Here is a 23914-nt window from a genome sequence, read left to right as displayed (position 1 = left end):
TATTGATCAAATGTTGCAGATACCTATGTGTATATTTATAGACCTGTTATTTTGCAAAGTTATTAATCGAAACATTACGATTTTTTTAGAACACTGAAGTTGCATTTGAGAATTAGAAATGTGTGTGTCTGCAGTTGCAAACCTTATTTACTGGCAACCCGGTTTCATTCAGATTTCAAATTTTGGCTTCGTAACTGAATCAACAGTAACAATCAATACAAAACAATACAGAATGTCGGAACCGTAAAAAATCAATCAACCAAACACATCGAATTTCGATTAATTTCTGACGATCAAACCATCGAACCATGCACGGTTCAAAACACAAAAAACGAATGTGCAAAACCAACAAGGATGCCTCAAACCTAATGATCGACCTACCGTGTGTGTGTGTGTCCATCAATAAAGCAAACAAATTTGTACCTGTCTGTCTAGGTAGGTATATCGAATCGGATTCATTGAACCGTGATGAAATCGGCGGACAAGAGAGCAGTGAGCAGTCGCTGCCAATAAATCGATCGGCCGACCGACGACGGGGATTATGATTGATAGTGTTGCATGAAAGACGGCGATAGATGGAGAAAATTTTGTTTGTATGTATCTGGTCTGAAAGGCATACAAAAGGTATTAATGCAACTGAACATTGAAAGACAGCTGCCCACCGCACACGACGTGCAAAGCTAGTCGAAGTGAGTTTTGTTTGTTTCGCGGTGTTGTTTATTCGATTATGTCTATTGCACTTGAATTTGGAGTATAGAGTGGGGTGAAACTTCTTCTGTCCCTAGTGTTTTATCGTTAAAATTCAACAGGAAAAAATAGAAAAAAAATCTACTTACTCAAAGTGCAAATTTTCGGTAATACCAATCCGTGTGGTCAATCATGAATTTCAAATAACTCAACGTACATATGTACAGATGGGTAAATTATTGGTTAAATTGGGAAAAATTCCACAGCTCAGGTGAGATTTGAACTCACGACCATTATTCGCTAGACAAGTGCTTTACCAACTAAGCTACCGAGCCAATCAATGACCCGGTAACTTAGTTGTCATAAGGTTCAATTCTAATCTCATCGATCTATTAAAAAAGCGCACGAAATCGTCAAAATAAAACACTGTGAAGTGTATCAAACAGCAGTACGGACAAGCACTTTTTTGTTATACGTGCATCAAAAACGCTGAAATTTTGACCAATCATGAACAATGTATTAAAGCTCCATTATTGGTAAAATTTGAGCGAGATCCAATAAGTTTTCTGAAAGTTATAGAACTTATAGAACTTTTAGAAACACTATCTCAATGTGTACTTCATGAAAAATTTTCATTTTTTTTTGTTGTGTTACCTTATACCTTTCATATGCAGCTATGTTTAAAGTTTTATATTCACTACAAAAAATATGAGAAATCTGTATTTGTTTAGAGTATAATTTGTAAATTTATCATATTTTGATCAATAAAAGTGTTTTCAACTTCTTAAAACTTTCTTAGAGTAATAATTTTATACACAACCTACCAAACCACATATGCAGAGTAGGTCCCATGCATTTTTGTTCAATTAATGCACTTTTATTAGTGGAAAACGTTTGGCAGATTATATGTGTAAAAAATGGTAAATTTATAAACATCGTCAACTGCATAAATAGATTTTTCATATTTTTTGTAGTGAACAAATCAACCCTTACAAGATTGCGTATTAAATGTTCAAGTGTTAGTGTTCCCTCAAAAAAATTGGAGAATAGTTCATCCAACATTCTTCGAGATATAGAGTATTGAAATTTTGTTTAATAAACCATCAAGCTTTACTAAAAGTTCTATAACTTTCTGAAAATTTGTTCAACCTCGCTGAAAATTGTACCAATGGAGCTTCAATATATTGCTTATGATTGGTCAAAATTTCAGCGTCTTTGATTGACGTACAAAAAAGTTACGAAAATTTGAATAAGCATATAATTTGACAAAAAAATTGCTGTACGGACAATTGTTTGATACACTGTAGACGCTAACGCAATTGGAAAACGGCCATGAACATTGATGTAAAACCCGGATAACATTTACAACATTATCTTACTTTTCCTAGCTGTGAGGTGACCTCCTAAGCATTAAACGATCATCAATCAACGATCAAATCTGACTATACTGACTATACTATACTGTGAGGTGACCTCCTAAGCATTAAGGAGCAAACCCAAAACTCGCATATTCAGCTTTCTCTGACTTTTTCTAGTACAACTTGGGGTTCGTAGCCACACAAAGACGATATAATAGGAACAATTTTCGATTTCATCCCTGTTTTTACTTCCATGAACCTTTTCATTGTTGTCTCTAGTTAGCGGAGCATCTCACCCGGAGATGCTTTCTTCGGAGATAAGATCGAAATTAAAATAATTCAATTTATTAAGCAAAGTGGCTTCCACCCGTGATGGAGGGAAAACCTACATGCATCGAAGCGCATACTATCGGTCTGCTGTGCCTGTGCGAGGTTGGACCCTAATTTAGAGCATTACGAGCGGGCTTGCACGATACGGCAGCGGCGGCGGCGAGAGAGCGCGCAAATATTTGTTCACGCAATCTGCTGCGATAATTTCGAGTTTCGCGCGGACTGGTGGAGACTTCGGTACCCGCCACCGGTCACCCAAAGCCATGTTCCGCCAAATGGGATGATCTCGCTACACCGGCGGCGCTGTTACCTACCGCCGATTGGGGTTCAGGGTAGATCATCGGAGCAGTTCGCTCGCGGTTATGATAATCAGTGGCCATTCGAAGCGGAGCCGACGGTGCATCATTCATTCAATTGAAATGAATTGCTTGTTGACTTGCTGGTACAAAGATTTTCACCCTCTGAGCTGATGATGAAACGACTGTGAAGATGATCGCATTATAGCCGAGGAAACTTTCTTCTAGCTTATGATGAGCACGTACGTTGAAGATAACTGACTGGACATTGAAGATTGAGAATTTGTAATGAAAAGTGAAAATCGTCATAATCATACTTCGCACAGGAAGTTTAGAAAACTTCGGAAGGTACCTATTCCAGTAATAGGCTTCAACTCTTGTACATCTGTGAATATTATATTTGCTTCGGCAAAATGGTATTTCACAAGTAATAATCCACCACCGTTTCCTCCATCAAACTTTGCAACACGGGAACGGCCGTCATTAAGCTACCACATAGTAGTTGTTCGCTAGTTCAGTCTGGTTGGTCTCAATTGCCTCATGCTGGAATTCACAGCGCTTGAGTTTCAAGTGCCATCTTGGCGCAACAACAACGAACGCACCGCCGTCGCCGCCACGCCGATCTATGCGTTCACTAAGGCAAACTTAAGGGTTCGACGTTTTGGGTCTTGCAAAATGAAAAGTTGAATCTTCAAACAGCAAACCGTCGCATCGTTGACGGTGTCGTCGTCGTTCGTTAAAGATGGCAACGAGCAACGACGTCCTCTATTAGCAACGATGCGAGGAGAGAGCGCCAACTAGAGCAACAACAACGTGGACCGTTTTTTTATTTCATACATATTTTGTCAAATTTGTTTTCGAGAAAGGTGGTGCAGTGCTGCTGTGAGACTGTTTCCAGACCTCCAGCTCCAATAGTTCACAAGGCATGTCATGGCTTTTGAAAAGTAGATTCAGCACATTAAGATTAATGCCCCGGAAGACAGGCAATTTATAATGCACAACACCCTTCGTTTCGAATTCTCTCTGCTGCGAGTTAGAAATTATGAAAGAGCGAATTGATGTCGAATCTGAATCAATGGTACTTTTAATACGCTATCCGCAGTACCCACATTTTATTTTTGAGCTCAAAACAAATTATTGATTTTTAAAACATTTTTGCACCTGCAGTTCTATTCTTCAATTTCTCTATTTTTGCTTAGGCTAACCAAGCCAAGTGGAAATTACAAAGTTTGATTGCTCTTCCATTCATGCACACAACAGAAACACATGTTTGATGAACAAATTGAGATTGAAATTATGAAAAAAAGATCCACGTGCTCCGGTGGGAATCGAACCAACGACTCCAAATTCGCTAGACGGGTGCTTCTTTCCTCCCCGAACTACGGAGCCATTTGACCATCTTCGTCCCCTGAAGGCACAGAACTGAGCTTGATTCCGCCAATGCACTTGGTTTGTTCCTTTTCACAATGCAAATCTCCTTCGAATGAAAATAGATGATCATGTAATGTCAGAGGTGTCAGAGGTCAGATCGGGAGACGAATTATTTTTGAATTTCCGTGAGCTTCGAGCACAGTCTATCCGATGATCTATCGGTATGACAATTAGTGTACCGTCGGGCTCTCGACAGGTCAATTGTACATTTCTTCAGCGATTCTTTGCCGAAATTTCCCACGCATCGAAATAAACCAAGAAATTTTATAAGATCTGCGCTTTTATCATTTATTAACCAATGAAAATAAACCTAATCAACAAGCATATCGACTCATACTTTCTGAATCGGTTTCGTTTCTGAAGGTTTTCCGTTTAACCTAACACGCATCTTATGCTGTGTATGTACATATGTAGCACACATGATACTGGGACCAACGATTCCAGTAACAAAAGGCAAGGAAAATCCTTCTGGCAATCCCTAAACAAGTTCTTGGATAAATCTCTAGAGGTATTCCATAAGGAACCCTAGCGGAAGAATCTTGAGAGACTCTTGGAGAAATCCCAAGAGGAAATCCTGGGTCCTCAACAGGAGGAATTTATGAAGGAATTTGCGGAAGAATACCTGGATAAGCCATAGAGGAATTCCAGAATAAATCCTTGGTGGAATTTCCAGAGAAATCTATATGGGAATTCCCAGGGAAATTAATGGAAAATCCCTAAAGGAACTCCTGGGTAAATCCCTGATGAGTTTTTGGGAGGAATATCTGGTTAAATTCTTACCCAAAATGCTTTGAGAAATTCCTGGAGAAATCCCTAGAGGACAGTTGAGAAAATGTCTGGAAAAGTTACTGATGGAAATCTCTAGGAAAACCATGGAAATTTTTGAAGGAATTCTTGGATAAACCACTGGAAAAACTTCTTGTTGAATTCATCAAGAAGCAATCCTTTTAGGAAGGTTGTTCAAATCCACAGGGGAATTGCTAGATATATCCCTGGTGTGTTTCATGAAATCTTTGGGAAGAAAATCGTACGGGCATCCCCGGACACATCCCTGCTGGGATTTTTTGAAAACATACAGAGGAAGTGAAAAAATCGGGTTAAGTACTGTTTCTTTCAATTCCTCTAAGAATTTGCATATCTTTGACAGATACGTATTTCGACCTCAACTGTAAGGTCGTCTCCAGTGGCTCGTACTTGACTCAACTCCAGAGGAATCTCGAGTGAAATTGTTGTATCAATCCCTTGAAGAATTCCTGGATAAAATAAACGACCCAATAGTCAAAAAGGTCTTAGTTTACAGGATATGTTTACCGAAGGCGGTATCATTCTGTATTATCTGAATCTGTCTGGATTGCTGAAAACGGTATACTTCTAGCTCATTGCTGTTTCAAGATATAAGTGTTTGAGTTTTTGAGAGTAAGTGCCACTTAGCGGAGAAATCACGAACCATAGACTTAATTGTCAGATACTTCTTAGCTTAGTTAACAACTTTGTCGAAGACGGCATCATTCTATCACATAAGGATTCTGAAATACAAAGCATGAATATTTTTAACACTGGCGCCGCCTAGTGGACGAATCTCGAACTAAAGTTTTCTTTTTGGATAGTTCTGATAGATAACCTGCTGAATAAATTTGTCGACGACACTCCCGAGCAGAAAAAAATATAAACAGCATAATAACATATATTATTTTGGTTTAATAACTGAATAATGGAATTAGTAATTTTTATGTTAATAACATATTACGTCATAAGCTTGCCTGTCATAAGCGGCAAAATAACAAATATCATAACAAAAAAAGTTCCTGGAAGACTAATTCAATAACATGTTTTGCTAGATCAATTACAACTTAATAACAGGAAATTTGTGAACTTGTTATTGTTGTTTATTGTTCATCACTTCCCGAGCAGAGAAGAATATCAAAATAATAACATAAAACCTGTTTTTATATCTTGGTTTGTTATTATGAACTTATTGAAGTATTATCGTTCCGTTCCATAACATATTTTGTTGGACAATCTTATTTTGTTATGATCATGCTATTGGTATATTTTCTTTACATTACATTTCAATAACATGGATTGGGAGGGTGCGACTGAATGGGATAGTTATGCTACGGAAACGGCTAAGCAGTCTCGAGAAAATCAAACGATACTATTTGATTTTACCCAACGTTTCGATCACTTTTTTGGTCTTCTTCAGGGGTTAATCGCTATTATCGTTATTCGTCAAATTTTCTGCATAGAACTGTTGAGGTCTGGTTAACTATTTTGTACATCGAGGTGGTGAATTAGTGATTCGTAGCTAATTTTTAATTTCTTGTCACTAAATTCTTCCACTTGTTTTAGGCACTGTTTAGTTTTCTGTTTGCAACTGTTAAATTGAGACTGCTTAGCCGTTTCCGTAACATAATTCAATAACATGTGTTGTTGTAGCATAAGTTCAATTATTATTGTGTTATTAAGACAGACTGTAAAAATATTTGACCTTTAATAGCACAACAATAACAAGCTTTGCAATCAAAACTACACCATTCGAGATTAACGTTGCTCACAGTATTCCGTGAGGAACTGATGAGAAATATTATTTTCTCAGCCTTTTGTTTATAGGCATTTTGATAAATATACCTGTTTTTTTTTTCAGTATCAGTCGGGTTCAAGTATGTATATAGAAATTGAAACAGAGTGTTAGCCATTTTACGTTTTAGATCAGCTGGTGGAATTCCAGGATGAACTACACATTTCGGACAAAAATATCAAAAAAGAAGCCGGTCATCAAGAAGAAGTCACCAAGAAGAAGAACTTGATTATTTTTAGACATTTTATTTTTATTGCTATTACTGCATCGAGACCACTTTGATTTTGATATTATAACTAATTTTAATTTCTGATTGTTTTCAATAACTTATTTATTTCATAATTTGTTATTCAATATTTTATAAATTCGCTATTATTAAGTTATTATTGAAACTAATAAAACGTGAATTTCAAATAACTCAACGTACATATGTACAGATCGGTAAATTATTGGTTAAATTGGAAAAAAATCCACAGCTCAGGTGAGATTTGAACTCACGACCCTTATTCGCTAGACAAGTGCTTTACCAACTAAGCTACCGAGCCAATTAATGACCCGGCAACCTAGTTGACATAAGGTTCAATTCTAATCTCATCGATCTATATCATCTTCCCCTAAACCGCAAATATAACCATCTCTGTTGTACATATGTATGAATCGCTTTCGCTCTTCTGTACATATGTACGTTGAGTTATTTGAAATTCATAATTGACCACACGGATTGGTTTTACCGAAAATTTGCACTTTGAGTGAGTAATAAAACGTGTTATTTAACTGCTCTTCCAGAAACAATTTTTTGTTATGATTTTTGTCGTTTTGCCGCTTAAGACATACAAGTTTATAACATTATGTGTTCCGTTTATAACATAGAAAATAACTCTTTCCGTTACTCAGTTATTTTGCCAAAATGACATATTTTATCATACTCTTGCTATTCCCTTCTGCTCGGGTTATTTGTACATTCTCTATAGTAAAATAATAACAAAACTTGTTCTACAAAAAGTAAATTACTGAAATGTTATCTTGTGGGTATATCCCAATAACTTGAACATAACAAAATAAAATTGCCCTACACAACATGTTATTCAAAAGATATTTTTTGATAAGTTAACACAATAACCAATTTTGATATAAAAACAGGCTATGTGATTCTGTTGTCATCAATTTGTTATTCTCCTCTGCTCGGGCTATCCTTCTATCGCACCAAGATATTGAGGTATACGTTGTGCAAAGTGTGTGGCCAATTTAGGTACCTCAAGACTATCCAAAATAACTCCGGAACTATGTATGTAATCCGGGTACCCATGTCTCCGGAATACTGAACTGAATTTGTGAAAGTTTCATCAAAATCCGTCGAAAAAACAAAAAAGTTATGACCATGTTTTTGCTTTTTTAAAGGTGAAAAATGTATGTTCGCAGGATAAAGGTTAAGAAATCATCCTCATGCTCATGTCTAACTTAATCGATATCGCGCTGATAAAAAAATATTTGGATTAAACTGTTGTGATATAAACAAATAGTTTGACACAAAATGTTCCATCGCATATTGTTTCAGCAACGAAACTGTTGAAACAGTCAGTATACCCATATTAATGCTACAAAAAATTCCTTCATGATGGAAATTAACTATTCATAAACACTAAACTCTATGTGCGCAATGGGATTTACCTCTTTTTTGCAAACTAGTTTATCCATTCTGCCTTTTAATCTGATGTCCATCAACAGCAGTGACCCACTCAGCATATACACAAGCAACAGTCATTACAATTAAAAATCGATTAATTGTAGATACGCAGCGCGAGACATTTGTGAGTTTCATTGCACTGCACTGCACAGCGCACACTGGTTGAAATCGAATAGAGACAATCATCCAGAACGACCGGCGCGGCGGTCGAAGCGTAATTACGACTGGGAATTTTGTACATGTAGCTTGTTTTTGTTGACACATTCTTCTGTCGAACAACGTTCTGTTCTACCCAGTAGCTGGCACCTAGCACTACTAGCAGCAGCGACGCCATAACCAACCATATCGTTTGTCCGATTCCAATTCCAGTTCGGTGTCATGTTGTTACTAGAGATGATACATGGTGTATCAATAGTGTCAAGTGGGGTAAACGTTCAGCATTTGTTGATGAGCTCTTATCTACAAATTGTATCAAAATAACTGTCAAAGTCAAATAAACCCACGATGAAAGTAAATCGTATTTAGTCTTGAATTTACTTGCACTATATTCTTCAATTAGGGCCTCCAGTTAGCCTCCTTGTCTCACAATATACAAATTCATAGGCAAAGAAAGTCCTTCAATTAATAACTGTGAAAGTGTTCAAAAACACTAAGTTGAAGCGAGGCAGGCCAAGTCCCAGTAGGGACGCAGAGCCATAAAGAAGAAGAAAAAAAGAGAAGAAGAAGAAAAAGAAGAAGAAGAAGATATTCTTCAAATACGTGATCTTCAAAGGCTAGTCAAGCTTGCTTCTCAAATCAGTTTGATTTGATCATTTCAACAGGTATTAACTGAAAGCTTTCATTGTAAATGATCCATGTTTGCATTCGGATCTGCTCAAAGAAGTCAGAGGAACTACTATTCATCAATCGGCTCTAAGAGCCCCACTGTACCCTATATGTATTCCAAATCATCACGGCGATCGTCATCACCAAACCCGATGCAATCTTATCTGTACGGCTTGTACGGTGCACTTTTTTTACTGGAACAGTTATAGAATTGATATGCCGTCTGCTGAACTGACACTATTATAACTGTTTTTTTTTGCATCGGAAATAAAGTGCACTCTTGAATTTGCTTTTACAAAGGAAGGCTGATAAAATATCTTAATGAGCGAGTAAAGGCGCTTAAGCCTAGGCATAAGGGCCAGGACATAAGGGGGAAATACCTTTGTCCCACCCCAGGAAACCAAGGACCAAGGAGTGACATTAAACTTCTTAACAACGTCATTCCCACCGGTGATATTTTATATTTATGATACGTATACGGAACGGTTGGTACGAGATGTCCCCGTTCTTTGATTTCAATAACAATAATATTAATAAGGACAAGAAAAATGATGAAATTACTCGTTTCTATCATTTTCCAGGATTCTTTCTTTTAGTATCTGTTTTTCATAATTTGTATTTTCAGTGTTTACCCGGTATCATAGTACGACATAGTTTCAATTGTAAACGTTGAGTCAGACCAAATCGAGTATCGTTTCCTTGATTTGGGTAGATAAAATATATGAGTAGTTTTGGGAAATAATCAAACCTCAATTGACAGAAAATCTTTGCAAGGAAAAAATATGAACGGCAAAAACCTTCAAAAGCAACTTGTGCTTAAATCCCCGCTGAAGCACTTTAAAACAGTAAAATATATCAGCGCATTATCCCCTTCTGGTTCCTCCCACAATAAAAACAAGGTTAATCGCAGCACACTTGACTGCCCTCCCAATTAAAAATTCGATAATCAACGTACCCGGCACACTAGGCAAGGCAGTAGGTATTAGGTGTCGTCCCGCCTTTGATGGAACAGCCAACCCCCCCTAACGCCAGCCGGCACAAAAAACATCACATATCTCGGAAGCAGAATCGTAAAATCGAAACACTGCCACTGACTGGTGATCGGTATCGGTTGGCTTGTAGCCCTGAATGAGCAAAGTTTGCAAGTGCACACGAAGCGGAGTTTGCAGTCAGGCAAATGGAAGCAATAGCTATTGATTTACGATGGAACTTCCCCTGTGGGTATCGAGTTGGTGCGCACAGTGGACGTGAGTTTGGTCAAAACCAAACATACTGAAACTCTCGCAATAACTTTCTTAAAGTACAAACTTTTGGAAAACTAATCCGTATGATCAATAAAAAAAATCTAATTCTTTCAAAGCACATATGTAAAGACGGATAAACTATGGCGCTGTTCATAATCTACGAAGACTAAAAGTAATTAAAATTCATCATTGAACTTGATCTTGAAAATGAGGTCAGACGGTCATCGGGATCGTGCAAAATATAAATGGTAGACGTAATTTGTACAAAAACAGTCAATTCATGTAGCTAGAGAAATTGCTCAAATTCAGGAAATTTCGTTTCAATTTTCTCGTCGAAGAAGAAAATGTTTCTCCTGTGCAAATAGATAAAAACATCTACCCACAGAAAATCATTCTAGAATTCTTGCCGCTCATATATTCATGTTAATACACGTACTAAATGTCTCAGATGAGTATATCATAAAGAGAGCCACTATTTCATCATCCTTTCAGAAAAGATCATGTGTAATTTTTGGTAGGCCCTGCGGCTATAAAAGAGGAAGATCAATAAAGACGACAGTCAGTTTTATTTTTGAACCCCACACTGGATACCTCCCGGATAAGTATTATTTTACCACTTAAATTCATTTGACCAGAACTAGCACTTGCAAACCTTATATTATTGTGATCACTTGACTGGATAATTGAAGCCTTCAAAAGTGTTGATACTTAGAATCGTCGAAGTCAAAAATCATTGGATCGATCAACTTTTTCTCACTCTGGCAAACTAAGGCTCCGAATGCGAGAACGTTGGCATGAGACAAGAAAAGGCCAGTTTGATTGAGATCCAAGTGTAGAAGGCATTTATTTCTCACTCTGGTAAGCTAATGTTCAGAAGTCGAGAACGTTGGCATGAGTCTAGAATGGCCTAAGTAGCCTCTCTCTGGAGCCACGAATTTTTTGGTGGCTCCAGAGAGGAGCTACTGCCACCAATAGCTACAGCCAACGAATATGAAATAAGTTTTGATAGAAATTATTTTGAAATAACTGAAATTGCGCAAAACAACTTGCTTTTGTCTAGAATATGTGACCGAATTCTAGTAGAAAAACAGTCAAAAAATATCTCAAGAAATACCCTTGGAAATACTTTCTGGGAGACCTTAAAGAAATCTTCTAAAAATCCAGAAATTCCACCAAGAATTTTTCAGATATATCCAGAAATGTTTGAAGGTTCAGAAGAAGCAATGATGACCCTTTATTTGGCATTTACCAGATTTGCTGGGATGTCTGAAACATACTGGAAACATTTGTAATTAGCACTCACAAAATGTTGCTAACTGACAAATTAAGAGATGAAATTTGTGAAAAAAATCACGTTCTGATGGGATTTGAATGCACGACTCCGTATTCGCCAGATCGGCGCTTTCACCAACTAAGCCACAGAACAAGTGACGATTCTGCAGAATAGAAAGCCAAACTAACTCCGAAGCCACCATGAATATTCCTTTTTTCCACAAATGCATCTCTCTTTCAGCTTAGATACCAATCCACAACACACTCGCGTTTGTGCCCACCAACTACAAGTGAGAGCAGATTGTTTTTCTATTCCGCAGAATCGTTACTTGTTTTGTGACTTAGTTAGGTAGAGCAGGTCTTGCGAATACGGAGTCGTGGGTTCATATCCCACCAGAACGCGTTTTTTTTTCATAAATCATATCTCTCAATTTGTTAGTTAGCGAAATTCTGTGCCTTCTAATTATAAGTTTTTCCAGTATCCGAAAAAAGCCTTGAAGCAGAAATCTAAGAGAGTTGCTACATCAAAATAAGGGTAAAATGGCTACGGAAAACTCTGTCATCTTCAATATTCCGGCTAATCTTGATAATCTACCAAAAACGACACAAGAAACTTTGCATTCTAACAGAATCCTTCGAACTAACTTCGACTTCTGACGGAATGCACCTAAGGATTCTGACGGAACTCTTCCTGGTCATAATTCTGACGGAAATTTGATTTTGGCGGAGTGCTACTCAATTAGTCTATGCAATCTATTTGATTCTGACAGAGTTCTACTCAGGATTCTCAAAAAATTCTGCTCATGATGCTCAAAATTCCCGCGAAATCCTGCTCAAAAGTCTCGTGAGGCGTGATATCTTGCAGAGAAAACAGATGGAGTCCTGCTCAGGATTTTCATAAAATCCTGCTCGAAAATGTGAAGGAAGACTCTTTCGTATTCTGACGAAACTTTGCTCAGGAATCTAGTTGTATTCTGGAAGAATTTTACGCAGAAATCATAATTTCCGATGGAGTCCAGCTTAGGATTCTGACGAAATCCTGCTCAGAAACCTGACAGCATTCAATTTAGGATTCCAATGGAATCCTGCTCATGATTCGGACGGAGTCTTATTGAAGATGTTGGAGTCCTATTCTAGTTATATGCTGCTCGGAGTTCTGACGAAGTCATGTTCAGGATTCCAACAGAGTCCTGCCCAAAACTTTGACGAAATTATGCTCCGGATTCTTGGGCGGAATCCCACTTAGAAGGAATCCTTCTCAGGATTTTGATGAAATTTCACTCAAAAATCTTACGGAGTCCGGCTGAGGGTTTAAACGGAGTCCTGTTAAGGATTCCCACGGAATCCTGTTCATTATTCTGACGAAAACCCCTTCAGGATTCTGACGGATTCGTTTTCTGAGTTCTGAAAAAAACCTGCTCAAGATTCTGGCGGAGTTTTGTTTGGGATTCTGCCGGATTTCTACTCACTATTAATGATACTAAGAATTCTGACGGAATCCTTCTCAGGATTATGGAGAAATCCTGCTCTGATTTCTGATGGAATCCTGTTTAAAATTCTGATGGAACGTTGTTCATGATTGTTACACAATGCTCATGATTGCATTGAAGTCCTGTTCAGGAGCACGGCGAAGTCCTGTTCAGAATTCTACTTAGGATTCTGACGGAGTCCTGTAACGGATTCCGATGGATTCAACCTCAAGACTTTAACAAAATCCTGTTCAGGATTCTGACAGAATCGTGTTCAGGATTTTGAAGGAATCCTGAACACGAATTCGACAATACTTATGGAATTCTGTCGGATTTCTACTCAGAAATTTGACATAAGGATTCTAACGAAGTGATTCTCAGTATTCTGACGAAATATGCCTCAGATATCTAATGGAATCTTCGAGATGAACTATTCATGCGTTAAAAATCTCACGATTCTAACAAAATCCTACTCAGGATTGTGACGGAGTCGTGTTCAGGGTTCTCAAGAAGTCCTGCTCAAGATTTTAACGGAATTTTGTTCAAAATTCTGATAGACTTCTATTCAGAAATCTAACAGAACACTCCTCTAAGCATACTGACGGAGTCCTATTTGGATTTTGAAGAAATCCTGCTCTGATATCTGATGAAATCCTGTTAAGAATTCTGATGGTATCTTACTCATGATTATTATGCTCAGGATTGCGGCAAAATCCTGTCCAGGAGTCCGACAGAATCCTGTTCAGAATTCTGCTTAGGATTCTGACGGACTCCTGTCCAATGGAATCAAGCTTATGACTTTAACAAAATCCTGTTCAGGATTCTGACGGGATCGTGTTCATGATACTGACGGAGTCATGTTCAGGATTCTGAAGAAGTATACTGATACTAATATACTGATGGAATTCAGTCGAGTTTCTACTTAGAAATCTGATGAAATCCTCAGAGTCCAATAGAATCCTGCTCGTAATTCTGAAAAAAAAATCCTGTTCAGGATTCTGACGGAGTAGTGTTCAGGATTCCGAAGAATTCCTGTTCAAGACTATGACTCTCTGGCGAAAATCTGCTCTCATATCTGATGGAATCCTGTTTAGAATTCTGATAAAACCCTACTTATGTTTCTGACGAAATTATGCTCATAATTCTGACGAAGTTCTGTTCAGAAGCCTGATGGTATCCTGTTCAAAATTCTGACGAAATTATGCTCAGAATTTTGTCCAGAATCCTGCTCAGAATTTCTGACGGAAATCTGTTCGGTATTCTGGCGGATTCTCAGAAATCTGGCAGGAGCATTCTAACATAACCCTGCAGAAATGTCTAAATTCTGTTCGGAAAGAATTCTGTTACATAGTCATATTATGTCAATGTGAAAATGAAATCGAAAAGTTGCTTGACAAACTTTTGCGATTTAGATTTTCCCACTGTGCAAACTGTCGTGAACAGTTCCGTCACCAGACCCTAGTACAATTACCGCGCACAGGTATCCGAAAAAAAACCACCCTCCCCAACTATAATAAAAATAAAAATGATAATAATACAGATACAGACGGCGTTATATAAAAAAAAACTGTAACGTGTTGTCGACGTCTACTTACGGTTCCGCTTCGATCGATTTCAATTTGGCAACGTAGTTCGATGGAATGTATCCTTCCTGTCGTGTCTTTTTGCTGCGGGCCAACCACCAGTCTCCCTGTGGGCGGAAATGGGAAAACGAGAAAATGAAAGAACATGATGATAAAAATTGGCTGTTGCTGCTGAATTTTCGATGGAAAGAGAAAGTTTTAACAATGTGGAACCACTCGTCCTTCGATGTTACGGATATAGAATTCAACAGAATTTGTTGAATGGAACGCGGAAATGATACTGCTTTTTAGAATAGCATGACTGTCTGGAATACTCGGAAAACGCATGTTTATTTTCCTTAAGAAACAATATATTTTGAGTTGAGTAGTGCAAAATCATGCATTCGAGTTGTTTGCTAAAAAAGATGCATCTTACAAAAAAAGAGTGAAAAATATATCGTATAGACCACATCGTTTCACCACATCCATTTAGCGTCAATGTCGTCGGAAACGCTCTTTATACGGCTCGCCGTACTTTGAAATTGAACAGACAGCCTAGTTCCGTTGTTGGAACGTGTGGGATTTTGGATTGAACGTGTGTTGTGTTGTGCTATGTTGGCTCGGCAGACAAATGTCAGACCTAAACAAGAATGACGAGTCCCATGGGCCTACATCCCCCAAAAATGTGTGACGGACCCCCGGCCATGAATTACCAGCGGTGACGGTAGACGAAATTTACGAGTTGGCTAGTGTCACGGATTATGTACATATGTTTGTCGTTGTCTACCTTGACAGAAACAGACGAATGTCTGTTTAGTGTCATATCGATTTAGGTTGGTTTGACATAATTATCATTGCAACCAATTTGATACTCAAAATATTCGAAACGATATTGGTTGATAGAAGAAGGCACATACAGCCGAAGTGGTAAACGTGCGGGTATTCAACAAGCATCATTTACCATTCTACCACATTTCTCTAAGTGGTCTACCATAAAGTATTCCTAAGATATTGTCGAAATTCACGGAGGAAATCTACACGAGATTCCGGAGGGAATCTCCCCGAGATTCCGGAGGGAATCTCCCCGAGATTCCGGAGGGAATCTCCCCGAGATTCCGGAGGGAATCTCCCCGAGATTCCGGAGGGAATCTCCACGAGATTCCGAAGGGAATCTCCACGAGATTCCGGAAGGTCTTCACGAGATTCCGCAGGGAATCTCCACGAGATTCCGCAGGGAATCTCCACGAGATTCCGCAGGGAATCTCCACGAGATTCCGCAGGGAATCTCCACGAAATTCCGCAGAGAATCTCCACGAAATTCCGCAGGGAATCTCCCCGAGATTCCGGAGGGAATCTCCCCGAGATTCCGGAGGGAATCTCCACGAGATTCCGGAGGGAATCTCCACGAGATTCCGGAGGGAATCTCCACGAGCTTCCGGAGGGAATCTCCACGAGCTTTCGGAGGGAATCTCCACGAGATTCCGGAGAGAATCTCCACGAGATTCCGGAGAGAATCTCCACGAGATTCCGGAGGGAATCTCCACGAGATTCCGGAGGGAATCTCCACGAGATTCCGGAGGGAATCTCCACGAGATTCCGGAGGGAATCTCCACGAGATTCCGGAGGGAATCTCCACGAGATTCCGGAGGGAATCTCCACGAGATTCCGGAGGGAATCTCCACGAGATTCCGGAGGGAATCTCCACGAGATTCCGGAGGGAATCTCCACGAGATTCCGGAGGGAATCTTCACGAGATTCCGGAGAGAATCTCCACGAGATTCCGGAGAGAATCTTCACGAGATTCCGGAGAGAATCTCCACGAGATTCCGGAGAGAATCTCCACGAGATTCCGGAGAGAATCTCCACGAGATTCCGGAGAGAATCTCCACGAGATTCCGGAGAGAATCTCCACGAGATTCCGGAGAGAATATCCACGAGATTCCGGAGAGAATCTCCACGAGATTCCAGAGGGAATCTCCATGAGATTCCAGAGGTAATCTCCACGAGATTCCAGAGGGAATCTCCACGAGATTCCAGAGGGAATCTCCACGAGATTCCGGAGGGAATCTCCACGAGATTTTAAAACGTAGAAACTACCAACCTATAGCACTTTGCCAAAGACTGCAACCCTCTATGTTGCAAATCCAGAACAATAGATAGACATTTTAATCCGAAAAAAAAGTGTCTAGAGCAGAGGCAGCCAACCTAGATCAAAACTGGAGGCTTGTAAATGTAATACCAATAAATCCAAGATACTTCTTCGAACACCTCAACTCCCAAAGATGCATACCCAGAACACTAGATAATCATCTCGAAAGATTCAACTGATCTAGATAAGTTAAAGATGATCAAGACCAAAACTGAAGATGTAAGAATGTAGTACCAACTCATTCGATACACTATGTCGAAGAATCCAGCTCTAGGGTGCAAATCGAGAGCACTAGTGTCTTATTGAAAGATAAAACATATCTAGACCAGTTTAAGCAAATCTAGATTGAAAACAAAAACATAACAGTGTAGTACCAATCAATCTACACAACTTGGCTGAGGACCTTGACTCTTTAGAATGCTTGGCAAGAGCATTAGAGTACTTGTTCGTCGAGAGCCGCAATCGATCGAAGCTAGGGATGTTCAACATAGCTACGAATATTTTGTATTACCTCTGCATTATGTCTTATCAGCATATATCTCTTTTTGTAATCATTTAATGTTGTCACGACTTTAATTTGGCATGCACATATAAAATATGAAACTTTTCAAAAATGTTTCTTACTTACACTATTCTGGAGGATAAATTGGCATTTAGAGATGCATGAATTTTGTATGAAATAAAAGTAAAAAAGGTGGGCGAAGATTAAAAAAAAAACTTTCCCATTTTTTCCTGATCACGGTATTCTACGTAATACTTATTTATACTGCCCCCACTCGCAAAACAGTCCCATATGAATAGGAAACCCAGCAAAGATGGGACTATTATGCGAGTGGCGGCAGTATACTAGTTGTAAAATTATGATTTTTATTATGATTTATAATGCTATAAAAAAATTATAGCACGAGTCGTACATTTACCCAACGAGGCTTGCCGAGGAATCTCTTGGAATATTGTTGCAATTCTATTAGAAACTATAAATGGACTTTTATCAGAATTCTGAGGGATCAAACAGACCAGAACATACATTAACGTTCTACTCTCATGGCTTAGGGAGTTTCAGAGGCGTTTCAGAGGGGCTTCAGAAGGTTTCAAAGAGTTTCTCAAGGGTCTTCAAGAGGGCTTCAGAAGAGTTTCAGCGCGGTTCCAAGGCGTTTCAAGCCGTTTTACTGGAGGTCTCAAGAACTTCAGAGGGATTTAATAGGATTTTCAAGACCATTTAGGGGCCTCCCCGGGGTTTCAGAAGGCCTTCAAGGCGTTTTATGACATTTACATACACTTCAAGGGATTTAGAGGCTTACAGGGGAGCTTCAGAAAATGAACATATAAACAATGCTTGTGCCACTCAAGCTTTGTGGCACATATTTCTTCATGATTTTGATAATGGAATATTTTCCATTAGGTTTAACCGTTATGTGTCCGACAAACTTTTTGCTTTTTTCTACACCGTGTATTTTAAATGGGTGCTGCGTACCCGGGTACCATGTCTACAGATATTTTGAAACCCTATATAAGCACCTCTGAAGCCTGGTTTGCGACCAATTCAAACTTCAGGATTTTGTAAAACAAATGTAACTTTAACTTGGAACATATAAAGTAAATGTGAAAAATTAGCGCCGTTTGAAGGAATTTCCGAAGAAATCTTTGAAGCAGCCGTAATTTTGGTAGATTTGATTCAAATTAACATTTTAATTGAAAAAAGTGCCAAACCTCACCGTTGTTTGATGACATAGTACCCACCCAAACCTTACTCTCTATTGTTGGTTGACTCATACGTGTAGTACCGAGGTTTTCATCCGCTTTCCGGGGATAGTGACGTGGGTACGCGGCTGTTGTTTAAATTCGCTTTAGCCTCATAGAAAGGCAGAGAGAGAGCGTGGTCAAACTATTTACTGTAAATGAAAAGATAGCGCAGTGCAGCCCGCGCAGCGTCTTGTGGTTTCTAGCAAAACACGCAAACACATTAGCTGCGATGGAGCTTCGCTGCTTTTTAGTTTCACCACCCTAATTTCAGCAGCCACCGAACGGAGAAAAAGGAGGTGAATCAACATTGAGGCGATTATTTTTCACTATGTTTCGAAATGTAATGAGTTTTCTTAGTGATTACACTATAAAAAGCTATAAAACCCTACCTAACACTACCAGCAATGAGATACTGATGTATAAGATCTTAAAGAATATTAAACTGAGAAACAGGTATTACACCAGGCAGAAGAAATTATATTAAAAGAATTCGTCTACCGCTCTCTACCTTCACATTAAAAGCAATGCGTAGCATCAACTGTTTCAATAATCGAAAACGGTGCTGTTCTCTTATTCGGTATTTCCACATGATTACCAATTCCGTTATTTGCGAAAATTATAAGATATTAAGTAAAAATCCATTTATGACTCCATGTTTTAATCGAGGCCTTATTCTTTACCCATCCGTTGGTGACGACCATCAAGATTGCTATCATCAATTAGTTTCCTTCACCATTGACGAGCTGATCCAAAAATGGTCAGTCAACTGTAGAACCATACCCATAACGGTTTCTTTTGCGTTACTCGACTTGGTATTGGATCGTCAGTTGTATAGCTTTCTACCAAGTGAGCGAGGAAGCCGTCTCTACGTGTCCGGTTTCGTTATTAAAAACTTCAACCGATTCGCTGTAGACAATTGTGTTGCCTTCATTCGCCACGATAAACAATGGCGCGCAAATTTACGGCGTTCAGTTTATAAATACTTCCAAAAGTCAAGTGCCACCTCAACTGGAATAGATTTCTTCCCCAAACAATATAAATTCAAAACCCCAAAATCGTTCCACAGAGCCGAAGCCGGTTGACCTTGGCAGCGCCAGCGCCAATATTTTTACACTCCGCGCTTTTCACGACAAGTCAAGTTCACGAAGCTCTCGATCCCGCCTCGCTGTCTATCTCACGATCGCCATCAGTAGATTTCATTAAATATGACGACGAGTGCGGCAGCTAAATTTTGCATGCAATTCCCAGGCAACCTGTTCTGATCCGTCGTCAGCACGGCAACCGAACTAAGTGAGGTCTAGAGACCGGTTTTCGCCCGGGGAGAAGTCCCGGACGTTCGATTCTGAGTCCAAATCCATCTCTTGTCACGACACCACCACAGCGCCCCGGCAGCTTCCAATGAGATTGTGAGCTTGAACTGGGCGGGTGATGGTGGTGTAGTTGCCGGTCATTTGCAGCGATCGTTTCCCACATCGATAATCAAGTGTTGTATGGCTGTTTTGTTGTCTTATCTTAGGAAGAAAATATATACATGCATTAAATGAAGAGATTCATGGGCACATGCGGATAAAATAATCCCACAAAAAACATGGCAGCAATACTACAATGCATGTAATTACCAACAAAGAATGTTATGTTATTTAATAGTATTACAACCTTACATTCTATTGGAGATTAAATTCAAACAATATAACAACAATAAAAAATATAGTTTGAATTTGAAATATGGTCGAGAAAGAACGGGATTTTTTATTGTCCGAATACGTAACAATCTATGTATTGTAAAATGTTCATTTATGATACATAACAATATAACTTATAGTTATAAACTGTACCATAACCATAAGTTATAATGTTATTTAATATATTTTTGTTAGATAGCCTCAATAAACTGTTATGTAAGCTTACAATACAATGTATGTTCGAGTAGTCGGGAGTTCTTTATTGTTACGATACGTAACAGCCAATATATTGTAAACTGTTCATTTATACTACATAACAATACAACTTATGGTTACAAACTTTAACACAACTATAAGTTATATTGTTACTTAATAGTTTTTGTTGGGAAGCTTCAATAAACGGTTTCGAAATGTTACAATACCATGTATTGTATTTATTTTGATTGATTTTCCCGTCTTTCAGTGTGGCTTCACTTGACTGCCTCCTTATCTACGGCGTCAGATTGCAACGGCAGGCAACGGTAGGTAGTAGCAAAAGTTAGCAAGAAGCAATAAGTCCAGTCTGTGCGGGTCCCAAAACCGGAAACAATCGTTCTCCTCCATTTGGCTTCTCGTTCATGCCGGTCGTTGTCGTGCACGTATAGATTGCTTTTGAATAAGCCTGTTATACATGTACACTATGTATAGAGATATTGCACACGGGTACGAACGATTGTCACGGAGTTCGACGAGCCATTCTCTCACGTTCTTATTGCGGCGTGGAGGGGTGCTGGACTGCACACTTGATGAAAAAAGTAGCTCATACTATGTATGTAGGTAGCTAAGGCCCAGTCTCGGCTGGCCCGATAATGAATAGTTATCATCGGACGGTAATAATAATAAACTCCATGACATTCCCTGGCAGTCCAAGTTGAAATTGAATTGTCAAGCTCGGTGGTGATGACGCAGACAGAATCCATTTGTAAGTGCTATCATAATCTACGGCTACAGGATGATGAATGAGTAGCATACATTACGGATTTTCCTGAATTATGCAGATGGGACGATTATGGAGAACTAACTGATATCATCAGGTGATAAAGCTTCACGACTTCAGCAACTAAATAGAATAAAAGCATGTCCAAACATGAGTAATGTCAGACCAGGTAAATAATTGAAGAAAATGATTGAAAATATGGATCTTGGAACGTCGGAACTTTGATCAAACTCGGCTCGTGACTACTGAACTGCTAAATGTCGTCGTCATGCATCTCTACCCTGAGAGATTGACTCTCTTAAAATCCGTCTGAAGCACACTCATTATCTGCTATCACTGTAAATAGGTGAACAGTGAAATCAACCAAATGCCCGTTATTCCGGGCGTGATATGCAAGCTGGTGCATAATACTTGGAAAGGATGACGATCAAAAATCAATGATGTACACGAGATTTCACACCACTGGTACTTGATTTGCACGTAGAGTATCAGAGATTAACGGACGAGAAGAATGTTGAATGGTTGCAAAGGGAAGCAAGAGTAGTCAAAAAATGAATCCCCCGTAAAAATAGAAAAAAAAGAGCTTTAGGAGAATGTGACTGCTGAGGCGCAAGAGTGTATTGAACATAATGATATGCGAAGGATTTACGAAACTGTCTGTGGCGTGTGAAGAAAAAACAGTGCCTTCACCCGTCATGTTCGACGACCATAATAAACACTTACTGACAGAAAAAAGGTGGGCCAGGAGAAGAGAGCACTTTGAAGAATTGTTTAACTCCTCTAGGAATTCTCCCAGAATTCTTCTGAAAAATTCTTCAAGAATTTCGTAGAGTTCTCCAAGATATTCTCAAATAATTTTCCAAAAATTACTCCAAGAGTTCTTCAAAAATTGCGCCAGAAATACACTAAGAATTCCTTCAGAATTTTGCAAGAATTCCGCCAGAAACCAAAAAAAAAATTCAGGAATTCTTCAATTTTTTTCCAAAAATTCTTCAAAAAATTCTTGAGGAATTCATCAAAAAATTTTCCAGTAATTATCTAAGACTTTCTCCTGGTATCCTCCAAGAACTTCTCCAGGGATTCTCAAACAATTCCTCCAAGAATTCTCAAACCATTTCTCTGAGAATTCTCTAAGACTTCCTCCAGTCAAATTCCAATACTTCCTCCAGGAATCGTTTACCCCAAAAAATTCTTCCCGATTTCCTCCAAGAATGTCCCAAGAATCCTTCAAGCATTTTTCTAATTCTTCCTATAAGAGTTATCCAAGAATTCCCCCAGGAATTTCTCAAGACTTCCTGTAGGAATTCTTGAAGATTTCTTCTAGGGCTTTTTCAAAACTCACTCCAGGAATTCTTCATGACTTTCATCCGGAAGTTTCCAATAATTCTTCTAGAAATTGTTACGGGTATAAATATTTGTTACAATTATAAGACAGAATAATTTTTTAATGTGTTATAAGATTATTATTCGTTCGTTCTTTGTGTTGTATGTTTCATTTTAACTTATATATATTTCCATACTTTTAATGCACATTTATAGGGTTCTGGAAAAATAGAGGCCCATGAAATGCAATCCCACTTTGATTGCCGACTTTCAGGCTATTTCGGGCAGCGGTCAAGTACTAGAGATGTAAACCTTCCCCTGCCACGGACTTCAAGTTGTTAAGCTCAAGTATCGAACCCTGAAACGGGATGCCCGATTAGGATTAGTTTTCCTAGACAAAACCAAGCTATGAATACAGCATCAAATTCTGTGAACTAAAAGGCATACTGCCAACTAAAATACAATTCCAGGATGACTGATACCAGGATGACCAATACATGAAACCTCGTCATCCTGTGATCGGAAATAACAGGGATAACAGGGCACATTTATGTTATGTGTTGTCTTGCGTCAACTTGTGATGTCTCTTATTTGTGCATTTATAAGGTTCTATGTGTTGTGATGTGTTAATACTTTGTAATAATTGATTTTCTTTTATTTTTGTAACATGGCGCCCAACTAAAAAACCCCGTGTTTGCAAATGAAAGCTAGTCGGAAAGATTATAATTTCAGTCTTAAGGCCATTTTATTTTTGTGGACAGTTAACCTCCACAAAAGTAAAGTTTAGTTGAAGTAAGATTCGTTACGTGATTTGGAAAGCAGTTTGGCTTTCGGGTAACATTTTATGTTTTGAGTTGAGGTGTGTTCTGGGGACTTGTTAGTCCTGTTCACCGCTACGTTTCTGGAAAGCATTGTGGCTTTCGGGTAGCACAACTCGTTTTGGTTTTGTTTTTGAGTTTAGGTTAAGTTATTTATCTTTATCTTAGTGTTAAGTATATGGCCTTAACACTATTGTTATAAAGGGTATGAAGCATATGGGAGCTGAATTTTTCGTGAATCGGTGAACGATTCACGAAAAATTCTTGCTCAAACGTTGGATTGTGTTACGGGTATAAATATTTGTTACAATTATAAGACAGAATAATTGTTTGATGTATTCAAAGTTTAATATTCGTACGTTCTTTGTGCTACATGTTGAATTTTAACTTGTAAATATTACTCTAGTATTAATTAACATTTATAGGGTTCTGGCAGTTTCTGATGTTTCTTGTTTGTACATTTGTAAGGTTTTATGTGTTGTGATAT

The 23914-nt window shown here is 38.7% G+C and overlaps 1 protein-coding gene across 6 annotated transcripts in view; it reads right to left on the bottom strand.

Moving 5' to 3' along the window:
- LOC115254554 (tyrosine-protein kinase Src42A) overlaps window positions 1-23914 on the bottom strand; it is a 487102-nt gene that overhangs the window by 358885 nt on the left and 104303 nt on the right. For all 6 annotated transcript variants that reach the window (XM_062853654.1, XM_062853653.1, XM_062853656.1 and 3 more), the window contains exon 3: window positions 14770-14864. In XM_062853654.1, coding sequence (XP_062709638.1) covers window positions 14770-14864 — 95 coding nt within the window. The remainder of the gene's footprint in view (window positions 1-14769; window positions 14865-23914) is intronic.

Source organism: Aedes albopictus, chromosome 2 (genome assembly GCF_035046485.1).
Source record: "Aedes albopictus strain Foshan chromosome 2, AalbF5, whole genome shotgun sequence".
In the NCBI taxonomy this organism is placed as follows: Eukaryota; Metazoa; Arthropoda; class Insecta; order Diptera; family Culicidae; genus Aedes; species Aedes albopictus.
This window is presented reverse-complemented; position numbering and strand designations above follow the sequence as displayed.